Genomic DNA, 13,630 nt, shown 5'->3' with positions numbered 1-13,630 from the left:
TTCCCGAGCAAATGTATCATGTGTTGCTTACTAGCTTCCTCATTAATAGGTGACTTCTTTCTTTACGGGCACTGAGGCACATGAACATAACTAATCATAGTCGTAAAATAAAATAACCAAGTACATATCCAGGTAGTTCCTATTGCATATTCATTTTAATTATTGAGTTTTTAGAGATATGCGCACACTTCAAATAACAAGTGCACATAATTAACCTTTTTCTAATTGCCTATCCGAATGAAAGTTTGGGGTACATCTGTTCAATCACACACATCTCCCACAAAGCTCATTCTAGTTTGATTTCAGCCTCATTGCATTGGCACTATCCTAAAATTAGAAAATGGTACAAAGCCTAATTAATGATCAGGAACCTTTCCAATAAAACATGATGACACCCACAATAGTAAGCGAGGACATCTACAAACTGCAATAGCATAAAATTGTATAGATTGCATGTATATAAACAACTAAGGACCCTCTCGCATATCTGGCTTCCTCTTTGCCTGTTGTGCAAGTCGAACATCTCTCTCCCTTTCAAATTCCCGGTAATCTGCCCTACTTAGGAAGGAGACCTTGTCTAAATATTGATTTGAACTTTTCTTGTAGGCATCTAATTCTTCATCATAATCCTTATTTTCTCCTTTGAATTCTCCCCAGTCCTTTTTGGTCTTATCAAGAAGACTAAGCTTTGGTTTCTTCTTTATTTGTTCCAGTACAGAATCCACAACAGAAGATGGCCCTGCTTGTGCCTTTGCCCTTTCAGCTGCTTCTTTTGAGCTGGGGTCAACCATCTTCTTCACCTCAATCTCTTCACCAGCAAAGTCTCGAAACTCAGTGACCTGAAATAGAACAAAAAGTTCACAGCTCAAGATTCAACAACCCTTATTGTCCAATAAAATATGCTCCAAACATTTAACTGTAATGTTAATTTCCCATCAATGACCAACTGAGAAAAAAAAGTGCTCTAACGTAAAGCACAAATAGTCTGCATTTTATGAAAAGAAAACACAATAGCCAGAAAGAGTCCCTCTTTCCTTCCCCTCCCCCCCCCCCCCCCCCCCCCCCCCTAAAAAAAAGGAAAAGAAAAGGGCCTAGGAGAGCTAATACAGTACAATAGAAATGATTGACACAAAATACAGAATCAAACATGAGAAAGAGAAAAGGTAACCAGTAATCATGTAATTAGTAATACCTCGATTTTTCCCCTGTTTGATGCAGAGGCAGCAGCAGCATCTCTGGCAGCTGCAAGAGCAGTAGCAGCAAGCTTCTTGGCCTCATCACTGGTTCCATTGTGTGCAGTAGCGGAGTGCTTCCTTTCTGAGGATGCCCCATTAGCCTCTTCTGGTTTTTTTGGTCCCAAACCCAATAATGACATCCAATTCTACAAAGAAGACCAAAATAATAAGAAATTAATCACTTTATTCCCTGAAGATTTAAGATGAGCATTTCCAAAAACACCTTACATTGGAAGCTTTATCTGTTTGTGGAGTTTTATTTCCATTTGGAGTACGTTTGTTTACAATGGAGTTTAGAGTATTCGTAGATACTCCTTTATTCATCTTCTGCCACACAGCATCCACTCGAGCTTTGATCTCTAGCAAAATGATATAGGTTTATCAAGATCTGTAGTAAATAAAAAAAAAAAACAAACCTAAGGGGTGCAGGCATATAATGTTACCATGATCTTCAGGCTCAGCTTGTGGAGCAGAAACTGAAGCCGTTTGGTCTTTTGATTCAACGGGAATTGCTTCCATTTCCTGCATCATCTAAAGGACATCATGAATCTGAACAGCGGCATAGTTGTTCACATCATGACCCAATGCAAGCAACAAAGATGCACACAACAATGGTTTGATAGCCCAATACAATACATTTCAAGAATTAACCAAATGTTAATCATCTTTGGTATCTGTGACTAAGAAGAAGCCACATTATTTCCAAAATACATGCAATGCACATATGCATAGTTGTACTAAAATAGTAACTCACAATGTAACCCAAATCCTTAGCTCCTTGCGCACCCTACTCGAAATACAAGAATTACAACAGATAAAGAAAGCGCAGTCATTATGCATCACAACAAAAAAAGAAAAGCAATAAAAAAATCAAAATCCAGTAAATATGGAAATCAAGAAAAGGATGAGGAATGCAGTATGCGTCTCAAATAATAATAATAATAAAAAAATAGAAATGGAGAAAAAGCAGCAACATTGATGCAAAACTCAAAGTAAGAAAGATGAAGAAGCTGTTGATTACTACTGAGTAGTAGCAGAATCTGAATCCAGACCAAAACAAATACGAAGTACTTGTTATTCAGTGAATAATAGAAAAGGAAGACCGTATTTCAACTCATATTCCCCTTTTTTCCTCTCAAAATCTCAGATTTAATTTTGATCCCAGGCCCGTAACATTCAAGAATTTTGCAACAATATTTGACTAATTTATCAAACTAAATTCTTAATCAAATTATAAGAAATACAAGTACATAGTTGTATATAAAAGAACCCTAAATTGAGAAAACTTAAAGATAAACACTAGATTGCGAAAGTGATATACGATGATTAACAAAATTGTAATACCTGCTTCAATTCAATCAAAGAAAGAAACCACTTCAATGGAGGAGAGACACAGGGAAGCCCGAGGGAACCACTTCAAAAGCTCCGATATACGGAGTACTGCTCTTTTTTTTTTTTTTTTTTTTAATTGTCAATACTCCGTTTCTAACGTCAACTCGTCAAGTAATACTCCGTTTATTTTTTAAGCAATCGTATACTATTTTTTAATTTATTTACGTAGTTTTTTTTTGTTATGAAGCAACTTGTGTGAATGCCACACAATTATTTGGTCTTCTTTGTCATCACCATTAAATGCATACCCAAGTTTTTCCAAGACTATTAACCTATATGTATGACTAATGTGTATCTAGTAGTAGCTTGTTTCTACTATAAATACATGGTGAATGCACTTGCAAATTCACCCATTCTCATTTTCATCCGTAGTGAGATAATATTACAGATAATAAAATACTTCTTTAGCTCTCTCTATATAATTTATAACATTTTTGTTTTTTTTTTTTTTTTTTTGGAAGGGCTATTTTAATTACTTGATATTTTGAAAAATCTAATTATCCATCAATATCAACTAACTACTGTAACAAAAAATAAATACTATTAACACAAATACTAGATAAAAAAAACACCTTAAGGGTTAAGATTTGATTAGAATCCTACTCTTTCACATTGCAAAATTCAAGTTACTAAACATGCTTTGAATATTTTGAGTTTGAGACTTATTCTCTTTACATTGTATCATTTGAAATCGTGTTTATCCATGCTAGTGGGCTATTATGGCTAATAATTGATCAATATACGAAATATAATTTTGCAATTAGTCTTGGACCCGGTCTACAATAAATTAGTGTAGACCCAAAATTTGATACTTTCAAATAATATAATCACATTTTGGATAATATAATCACTTTTTTAGATGATATAATTATCTTTTTATGAGTCATGTTTTGATCTCATATTAAACCATTTAATGAGATTATATAATTATTTTTAAGATGATAAAATTTAATAATCATGTTTTGAACGATGTAATTTACTATTTGATACTTTTTATAATGATAAATTCACTTTTTGAGCGATATATTTACATAACAGTTTCAAGATGATATAATCACTTTTGTAATAATATAATCACATTTCGTATGATACAATCACATTCGTATGGTATACTAGAAGGTTGGGTCTACAATAAGTTATTGTAGACCGGGTCTATTCTAGTCTTTATAATAATCTTGATATTACTACTAATCATACTTGGATTTGTAATGTACAATCAGTATTAACACCAAGAAGTTCAGTCATAAAAGAGTACATGCTGCCAATGTTTATCATGCATTATTAAGCATAAAATTAACAATTTGTTTGGATTTTAAGACAGAGAAAAAGAAAGTGCAAGGGGAAGAGAGAGAGCGAGAGAGAGCGAGAGAGAGGCGTGGAGCTCTTTCCCCTTCACGTAGTGTGTAAGTGTAACTAGACAGACGAATATCTTCATTTCGTTGAACTTTTGGAAGAATAATAACAGCCGCTGTCCAATTACTTCCACCAGCTCAGGCAATGCCGGAAGAGGAAACAAAATACACACAATCTTCTCCCTATTAAATAACTTAAGAGCAGATATGCAATTTGTCATTTTATAACTAGAAATAAAAAGTTTTCCTAATATTAGCTTCATCGTGTTTCCCCTCTACGTATATAACTGAAATTTAGGGAGGAAAATCCACTATACAACACATGTTTGACACTTGGCACAGCTGACTAATTGACCGCACGCCAAACATGGAAGCCAGAAGCCTCATGAACAGGAGGATTAACTCTGGTAGACTGATAACATAATATCAATATAAAGACGAGCCACTTCAGAACCCTTTGTAATAGGCAGGGTCAAGCAGCACAGGAAACCCTTGGCTTAGGCTCCTAATAATCCAGAAGAGTAATCAGCTTAGCACCTTCTCATAAGAGTAGCAACATTTCTTCCAATCTCTTCTTTTGTTTGCTCTGAGACAGGAACTTCTCCAATGTACATGTCAAAAAATGCCCCTGCACAGAAAATCTCCACGTAAGAACCTCAAACATGATTGCCACACTTTCTGATTTGGGGGAACAATACGAGGGGTGATGCCTAATAGATGGAATATTGCACCAGTTCTAGTTCAGTCAAAGCAAGCACCAAGCCACCAAGTACTGGTTATCATCTTTCATGGTCTGACGGTCTGACCCAAACCCCACATACTGGGCTTAAGAGACATAAACCTAGTTTTTTTTTAGCTCCGTTCCCAGTCTTTTAAACAAATGTGACCAGGATGAAATCTTCACAGAAGACTTGCATGATTGACAGAGGTAAGCACCCCCCAACACTTCAACTCACATGTAATATGTATATAATTTTATTTGCACTTAACAAAAAGGAAAGGCTAGGGATACAGAAGAAACTACTTACTACACAACTCCCTACTTTGCACTGCACCAATTTGGTTGCCTCCAACTGCATAACAAGATTGCCAGTATTAGTCATAAAATATTTTGCAACATAGCTGGATCCAACATAATTACTCACTTTCGGTAATCAGATGCCCGTCAGCAGTTCTTCTGAAGTCAATTATAGTGCCCTGAGGAATAAACTGGAAAAATAAGACGTGAAGAAATCTAAACATACAAAATCTCAATCTTTTATGGCTACTTACTGCTGGCAATGGAATATCTTTTGTGAAACAAGAACCAAAAGTTGAGAGGCATTTGAAATCAGTCTCCGGATTTGTCTGTTAAGCATGGACAGAAAAAAAAAACAAGCAGAAATCAACACAGGCAGTTAAGTATCAAGGGTAGTATAAAGGAATACGCATAAGGAATGATGAATTCATTACCTTAGCTAAACGAGCCCGAAGAGCTTTCTCAATAGCACTGCAAGGCAGAGGATATAGAAGTAAAATGAGACCAGGTAAGATTGAACAAACAGCTAATTCACCTCATCGGCAAGCATGTGACAGACTAAGCAAGTTGGATTAAATCGTCAAACAGAATGGGCTGGGTGAGGGTTAGGACAGGTTAAGATGATTGCTTCAAGATAAAGAAATAAAGTGATGGACTTGAGCAGCCAAGCATAGCCTGATTTTAGGTCAGGCAAATTTGACCATGGGCGGATTGAATTAGCAACAAGCTACCAATGAGATAAATGGGCCACTCAGGGATAGAGAAAAGGCCATTTTCTCATCTGGTAAGTAGACCATGATGACAAATAAAAGTCTGGGACAATGGCCAGGCATTATGATCTTTAAAAAGCATATCTTGAGTATACTTGTTTTTCATTGCAGACAGTGGTTATATGGGAAGAAGAATGTATAGCAACTAGATGTGCAAATTAATCCCCCACCCATTATTTTATTTTGCTAATGCAAGGTTCAAGGAAATCTAGATGTATGCAACCTTTTCTATCAGTCAGACTTTGTTAATAAAAATATATATATTTCAATCAACAAATGAAAAATGATGTAAAGTAAATGGCAGATATTCCATCATAAATTAAGGGAAAAATAATGACTCAATGCATCAAGAATAAACAATATGTAAAAATCCATGAAGATGAGTCTAAAGAGAAAGCCATATAAATCACTCTGTTTCATAAGATAACCAAAGAAGAATCCTGAACACGAAAAAATTAGATCTTACCTATCCACCAAAAAAAGAGAGAAAAAAAAGGAACCTGCCACAAAATCTTACGCCCTTTTCCCTACCAAAGTTCATTATTGCCAAAGAATTCTTATTTGCTACTGACCAGGAAGGCCCTAAGAGTAAAAGGGGCAATCCAGTGTATCCCCATGAAACCATATTACCTCATCCAATCCAATCCAAACTGTAATGGACTGACCAGACACAACCAATAACAGAGAAGAAAGCTATAGAATGGTAGAAATGAGAAGAAAGATTGAGGCTTTAATTAACATAAATAACGGTAAACACAATCGATAGGTTTAGCCTATCAAGCTCTATATTTAGCTCACAACTCTCTAATGAGTGACTTGAGGTCACAACTCTCCTAAGGAATTACTCCAAAATTCTGCCAAACTTCTTTCTACCCTCTATTTATACCAAAGCTAATGACCAAAACCTAATAATAATACAAGACTTCCCAAATTACCCCTCCTAAAGCCAGTCTATTACACAAACACATATAATTCCATGTCTTCTCACTAACAAGACAGTGATTGCAAAAAGGAAATCTTAACTTCAATACTTTTGTTAGCCAAACTATCGTGTTCCTTTTTTTTTTTTTTTGCTCTTCTTGTTAAAAGATGTCACATAGCAAAGGGGATAAGATGGAAGAAATCAAAAATATTATCCAGTTCTCAATTCTTCAGCAGGTTAGCTGAGTGTAGCACCATCCAATTCAAGTTCAAACTCATTTTTTGAGCAGTAAGTCACAAAAAAGACCTGTTCAAACTAAAATATCATAAAGTGAAAGACCCTAGCTTCCAACAAGTTCTCTTTTTGCTAGGTAATTTAGGCCCCATTCTTAGTGCCAGTCTGACCTATCCTCAGAATGCAAAGCCCATGATTAACGTGAACCAGGCAAAAGACACATACTTACATGGTTCCAACCCTCATCCTAGGGTTAGACATCCAATTCTTCAGCAGGTTAGCTGAGTGCAGCACCATCCAATTCAAGTTCAAGCTCATTTCTTGAGCAGTAAGTCACGTAAAAGTCCTGTTCAAACTAAAATATGATAAAGTGAAAGACCCTAGCTTCCAACAAGTTCTCTTTTTGCTAGATAATTTAGACCCCATTCTTAGTGCCAGTCTGACCTATCCTCAGAATGCAAAGCCCATGATTAACGTGAACCAGGCAAAAGACACATACTTACATGGTCCCAACCCTCATCCTAGGGTTAGACATCCAAATTAAACTGAATTGTCTGCATGGAAAGGAGGTAAATGCCAAAAGGTCACTGATAGCTTCTATAAAACATACCTTATCCCCCAACTGATGTACTAGAGTAACCCATGGACAGCTTCAATCACTTAGTAAAGGAGGCCCCATCTATCTTTTCATTTCTTATAGACACTTGGGCTTTATAAATAGTGCACATAAAGAAATGTCAAAGGTCATGATTAGTAAGTGTAAAACACTAAAAAGTGAGACTCGTGAACATTAATAAATGAGCACCTCAATCTTAGATTTTGCTGATTTGTCCAACGATTTCAACATTATTCCACCATAGCATTTATTCCCAAGTTCAAGTTGTTCACAATCATACTAGCTCAGTCCATATCAAAAACCTATACGATAAGAAGTTCACAACTTTTGTTTCAGACATAACTCTAGCTTTCGCTTCAGAACTTCATTTATTCTTCGCCAACCAAATACACTAAATAATGAAAGCTGCATGAAATCCTCAAGCAATATGACATCCTACTAATAGGTCTAACACCTATGACCCTTTACAAAAACCAATAATCTTATGAGTAGAAACTCAAAACATGTTTGGAAAGAAAACTAAGTTTCAGTCTACCTAAACAAATAAGGGGAAGAACAAAAGAGATACTCAATTACCCACAGTCTCCCATCCACCTGGGCCCAATAATACTGGGAGAGTTTGCACTGTGAGAGACCCACTAAAGTGGCTCAATTCACGATGATGTATTGAACAACCATCACATGATAGATCAACCCATTATAGTTTGTTTAATTAATTTACAAATTATACAACTGCAAATAACAAATCCTGACCTGAACAATCATAAGAAGCTCCTGCCACAACTAAACCCATGAGAAGTTTGCTCAGAGCTATTCAAGACCAACTCAATTGGCTAAAGAGTGTTGATCATCTAGCTAGGATCTAGTGTTAACTTCAACTAGCTCATATAGGTAACACCTGTCAACCAACACTCAGCTCACCAAGCATGATCAAGCTCTTTTGACTTTTTGAATACATGTTTTAGGCAAAGCTACATATTCTTAAGTAGTAAGTCACCAGATAAATACATTTAAGACAAATCAACTTAGCACTAAATTGACCCAGGTATTAAGACCTAGAAAGTTTAATAGGCCACATTCATATCATGATGTAGTCTGGCTCCTTAACAATGATAGCATTTCCTGTCGTGACACCTGCGATAAAATCTAAATGCAGGCATTTATAGCTACCTTACAAAGAACTATCTACATGACCGCTAGTATGTTATTCTACTTATGGTCCCCCAAAGACAACAACGTGAAACAAATCTCTACATACCCAACAAAGCCTCATCATCCCTGGTGCATCAATGATGCCAAACCCCAATTCAACATCAAAAACAAAGAAACAGACCAAACCTCAAACACATTTGAATTTTATACATAAATAATATGAGAAGATAAGTTCTAGAAGATAAGACATTAAATAATCTTACTCTTTGACTGTATAAACTTTCATGCCACTGTAGTTAACTACAAATCGAACAGTCATTCCAATATCTTCCCTGCATCATACAGATAAATTATGTTAGCATAAATTGAGTATTTGAGTGCCATTAAAGAGAAAGGGACAAATTATAATAACAATAAAGTTATGATCATCAACTAAGAATGGGAGTGAGTAAATAATGTACAAGCCAATCAACAGAACAAATAAAATGGTGAGAAAAGAATGTGTTCCCCAACTGTAATGGAGCCTTTGCTTCCATATATAGTACTCTATAGTAACTGCTCTAAATTATCAGTGTACATTAAATACATGTATTATGTCTTTGCTTCATCTTATTAGTCATATACATTTACAGTGCTCATAGAGCCCCTCTTACTACTAGATTGGAAAACTTAAATCAGTAGAGCGGCTAGAGCCTAATCAAGAAAATGTCTTCTCATAAAAGGAAAAATGTTAATGGTAAATAATATGAAGATTTAACAATATACTTCCTGGACATAATTCACACTGTTCAATAAAATACCTCTCATGAAGTTCCCACCCACAACTGGGTTTTTCTTCAAGAAAAGCATTAACCCATTAAATTTCCATAATATATATATATACAGTGCTACTATGACTCTAGCCTCATGCACTAAAGTGTGGACAAAAAAGGGTGAAGTATTGATTACACAAATAAGGGTAAGAAGTACACCAACATGTCAGCACACAAACCTCAACATAGAGGCGGTAATCCCAATTTTTAGAAAAATAAACAAACAACTCAGGATTATAAAATAAGAACAAAAGCTTGCTTGCACATATGCATTAACAAAACAATACTTATACCTAAGAAGGTCTGCATAGAAATCATTGCGTTCTTTGAGTTCTACTTCAGGAACAGAACCATATTTCGAACCCAATTTCTGACAGAGAGAAGAAGGATGGACATCTAAAATGAAAGAGAAAAGGAAATTATGGAGCTTGATCATAGCAGACAATCATTTTTAAAAATAAAAAATGAAAAATAAAACAACAGTACTATAAACAAAGCAGCATAGATGCGAGAGTACTTACAAAAACCAAAAGCATAGACCTTCAGCGATTTAATTCTGATGAGAGTCATGATCCTAGATCCCATTCCAACAAGCACCTATAAGGCATAGCAGGATAGTGAGTTCCAAGGGCTCCAAAGTAATTTACATAACTGTCATATGGTTCCTATATCAAGTCTTATTTCTGGATACAATCACAGAATGAGCCAACTAGGCAAAAGAGCAGAAGAAAATAAACAAATAAGAGATCGGCAAAGCAGACCCTTCTAGATGATCCTGTATACAGTTGCTAACACTTGAATCCTCCCCAGACCCTATTGAATCATCATAGTTATTATTGCACACAAAAGTGGAGACAAAGAAAGCCATACTTCTTGCATAACTTGACATGATCATGTCAAAGGGAGAATCAAACATGTTTTGCTTGAGGAAGACACATAATTTGCACAAAATAGTAAGTGTAACAGCCTATTCCATTGTCTGTTTGGGCAAGACACACGATTTGAATAGTGTAGCTCATGAGTACAGGTATATTTGAAAAAATAACTAAATAAGTTCACTGACAAACACCAAGATTCTTCTTTTGCTCTTAAAAAATAAACAATCAAAGCAATGTGTTATAATCCAAGATAACCAAACCATGACTACCACAAGTCCAAGATTACCAAACCATGAAAAAATACTGAAAAGGATGCATCAGAAATTCCATATCTCACCTCAGCGAAAAAGACAATAAACACACACACACGAAGGATTCTAAAGCGCAGGTTTATAAAGGATATACTAGATAAGCCTTAAAGGGGTGAAAAGGATGCATCAGAAATTCCTGAGGCCTAAAATATACTGAAATAATGTGATTTCTTTCCTAAATTAATCTAGTGCAGGAGCTAAAAGGGAGCAAAATTTCCAAAGCACTCAAGGGAAAGACATCATCAGCTTTGTTTATTATTAAAATAGGTGTTTCAATCCTGCTATTTACACAAATAAATAGTAAAAAGATAAAAACCTTGTGTTCATGGCAAGTAGTTTTCCCATAATCAATCAATCAAAACCTTAATCCCATAAGTGGGATCGGCTACATGAACCAAATTTTATTATTCCGTGTAATCAAGTTTTCCCATACTATGGTAAAAAATAGAACTTCATGTTAAATCTACAGTCTATTTCAAAGTAGAGACTAAAAGTAGAAGTACCTCTGATGACAAATTGGACTGAGTATCCTTGGCTATTATGCTATTTAAAACACCAGGAAACTGAATGCCAGTTTTGGGTTCAACTGTATCTCTTAACCACTTAAATTCAGGAAATGCATGACCAACACAATCTCGATGACTCTGAACATTGCAGGGGCTTTTGTCCATGGAAGCCAACACTTGTGTATCAGCATCCTCAGGTGGTATAGTTAACATGCTAGGAGTGCTGAAAATAGGACGCAAGTAACAAGTGAAAAAGAAATGCAATAATTTGATATATACAGGCAGATAATGAATGAATTACTTACAAGTGATCAAGTGGGGGTATGAGTGCAGCAGCTAGCGAGAGCACAGGAAATGGTTTAACATCATCAGCTGCTGCTCTAAGAAAATGTCTGAGGGAAAAGCCTGAAAACTTATGATCAAATAGCGCGGCAAAAGATTCATGTGGGAATCTGAAGCAGGATACAGTAACAGGCAGACGGCGATAAGGCTTAGTAGAGGGGGCATTGTGTTTGGGTTGTCCAAAAGAATTTGAAGGTTTGGGAAGATTAGAATCAGAATTAAATTTGGTTTGAATATGTGAAGAGCCGGAAAAGAAAAGGACGAAAGCACCGGCAAACTTAGAGAAGCAGGTGAAGGCTTGAGTGAGTGCAACAGAAGCAGGAGCCAAAAGGTATTTAGAGTGATGAAGAGAGTTGTCCACAATTGAAAGAAGGGGATCGTTCAGTAGCATCTTATAAGGGTCACCACCTCCATCAAGATCCATCATCATTACCATTTACCAATCAAATTAATAAGGGTGTTTAGATTAAATTCCAAGCAATGGCAACATATAATTAATTGGTTTATTTATGTTCAATCTCCAACCTGGGAAGCAAATGCATAATCAAACACATAACATCAATGAAACAGAATGAATTCAAAGTATGAAACCATAAACGAAGTGCTCATAATATAATATAATGTTGAAAATGGGAAAATAAAAGAAACCCAGAAAGTGTATTTCTTTGTAAGGAATAGTATAAACCAAACAAGAGAATGATCGTAAACTAAGTACCGCAAGTAAAGTAATGGGAAATGAAATATATGGAGAAACTAGGAAAATGAAAAACAAAGAGTGAGATATAGAAGAAAGAAACCTTGAGGAAGAAGATGCGAAATGAGAATATGCCTAAGAGTAATATCAATCGCTGTCGCTTCTCCCGGAGGCCAGGCAATGAGACCGAATAACATATCAAATTCAACAACTTTCTTATGTTATTCGTCTCTTTCTCGACGGAACTTTTGTTTTCTTTTTCCCGATTTGGCTCTTTTTGCAATGCCCACAAATAACATAAAGCTTTTTTTGACCCACCCCCGCCACCTCCCTTCATCAATCAATATTCATTCCGTGTTAACCAATTATTTGAATCGGCCCAACTTACCATCAATCTTAACATATTAGACTCAACACATACCCAATCACATCTAAGTCTAAGACAATATGACATGTAATAAATATGAGTTGAACTAAATTCAACCTAAGAAATAACCAATGGTGACCTAATTTATTTCGCCTCATGAACCGATTTCACCTTACTTACTTACCTTTTTGTTGTGCTAAAATCAATATAATTACAAGAATTTTTTAATAACTTTAACTTTTTTTTTTTGGGTGCAATTAATTTTGACCAACTATCATCACTATTTCAAATTTTAAGTCTTTATTATTATTATTATTATTATTATTATTATTATTAGTCTATACAAGTATACTACGGTATTAAGTTTATATACTACTATAAAGTGTTATCTAACCTTAATTCTACACTTTTAGACTTTTAGAATAAAGGCAATCAATATTTAAATTCAAATTATTTTAACTTAAAGTGGAGCTTCTAAAACACCCAATCTAACTTGTTCACATAGTCATATTATTCCATTTCAACCTGTGCAACTAGGTTGAGTGCCTGTTTGACAATTGACAACCCCCAAGTCCCTACTATACATGCCCCCACTTGCCGAGTTTATAACAACTCCATACTTCTTTTTTCTTGCACTTGTTGAAAATTTAATACGCAGGGAGACAAACACAAACGTAAAATAAAAAGAATTGATCATACTTGAAAAGGAAAAAGATATGGTTTGTTGTGATGTATTGACCTAGCTAAAAGGTAAATTTGCTAGAGGATGGGTGCAGACTTCCACCACCATCGATAATCAATTAAGCAAATGCTAGTAATTGATTTTTGATATCTGTAATTTGGGGCAAGAATCAAATTGTAAAGCATTTAGACGTTTTTCAAGTAGTAACGTATGTGGACATTTTTTGAAGATGTAACGTATGTGGACGTCGTCTATCAAGGCATAATTAACCTCCAACAACAGTAGTCACTATCATTTGAGATTTCTCCATAGAGTGATTAAATAAGGAGTAGTATACTAGTACGTAG

The 13,630-nt window shown here is 35.3% G+C and overlaps 2 protein-coding genes across 3 annotated transcripts; both read right to left on the bottom strand.

Annotated features, from left to right (window-relative positions):
* Positions 1–207: 207 nt before the first annotated feature.
* LOC145584562 (uncharacterized) lies at positions 208–2,748 on the bottom strand. 2 transcript variants are annotated; one of them, XM_081641381.1, is made up of 6 exons: positions 2,580–2,748; positions 1,990–2,022; positions 1,679–1,757; positions 1,464–1,594; positions 1,193–1,381; positions 208–839 (listed from the first exon to the last, which is right to left on the bottom strand). In XM_081641381.1, exons 3-6 carry the CDS (start codon positions 1,752–1,754, stop codon positions 468–470), a joined length of 768 nt encoding a protein of 255 aa, XP_081497507.1. In that variant the 5' UTR covers positions 1,755–1,757; positions 1,990–2,022; positions 2,580–2,748; the 3' UTR covers positions 208–467. The 2 variants fall into 2 exon arrangements, with proteins under 2 accessions (XP_081497507.1, XP_081497508.1); XM_081641382.1 differs by lacking the exon at positions 1,990–2,022.
* Positions 2,749–4,038: 1,290 nt separating this feature from the next.
* Positions 4,039–12,515, bottom strand: LOC145584561 (fatty-acid-binding protein 2-like). The gene is made up of 11 exons (XM_081641380.1): positions 12,338–12,515; positions 11,504–12,065; positions 11,196–11,421; positions 10,025–10,100; positions 9,797–9,899; positions 8,955–9,023; positions 5,432–5,468; positions 5,252–5,326; positions 5,125–5,176; positions 5,008–5,052; positions 4,039–4,607 (listed from the first exon to the last, which is right to left on the bottom strand). Exons 2-11 carry the CDS (start codon positions 11,974–11,976, stop codon positions 4,510–4,512), a joined length of 1,254 nt encoding a protein of 417 aa, XP_081497506.1. The 5' UTR covers positions 11,977–12,065; positions 12,338–12,515; the 3' UTR covers positions 4,039–4,509.
* Positions 12,516–13,630: the final 1,115 nt, after the last annotated feature.

Source organism: Chenopodium album, chromosome 16 (assembly GCF_948465745.1).
Source record: "Chenopodium album chromosome 16, dcCheAlbu1.1, whole genome shotgun sequence".
In the NCBI taxonomy this organism is placed as follows: domain Eukaryota; kingdom Viridiplantae; phylum Streptophyta; class Magnoliopsida; order Caryophyllales; family Amaranthaceae; genus Chenopodium; species Chenopodium album.
This window is presented reverse-complemented; position numbering and strand designations above follow the sequence as displayed.

What these genes read in the sequence shown, in the direction of transcription:
- LOC145584562 (XM_081641381.1), bottom strand. Translation starts at nt 1,754, where the DNA reads ATGGAAGCAATTCCCGTTGAATCAAAAGACCAAACGGCTTCAGTTTCT. An exon ending in AAACAGATAAAGCTTCCAAT is followed by an intron (nt 1,382 to 1,463) that starts GTAAGGTGTTTT and finishes TCTTCTTTGTAG; the next exon opens with AATTGGATGTCATTATTGGG. An exon ending in CAAACAGGGGAAAAATCGAG is followed by an intron (nt 840 to 1,192) that starts GTATTACTAATT and finishes GTTCTATTTCAG; the next exon opens with GTCACTGAGTTTCGAGACTT.
- LOC145584561 (XM_081641380.1), bottom strand. Translation starts at nt 11,976, where the DNA reads ATGGTAATGATGATGGATCTTGATGGAGGTGGTGACCCTTATAAGATG. An exon ending in ATACCCCCACTTGATCACTT is followed by an intron (nt 11,422 to 11,503) that starts GTAAGTAATTCA and finishes TCCTATTTTCAG; the next exon opens with CACTCCTAGCATGTTAACTA. An exon ending in AGTCCAATTTGTCATCAGAG is followed by an intron (nt 10,101 to 11,195) that starts GTACTTCTACTT and finishes TATGCCTTATAG; the next exon opens with GTGCTTGTTGGAATGGGATC.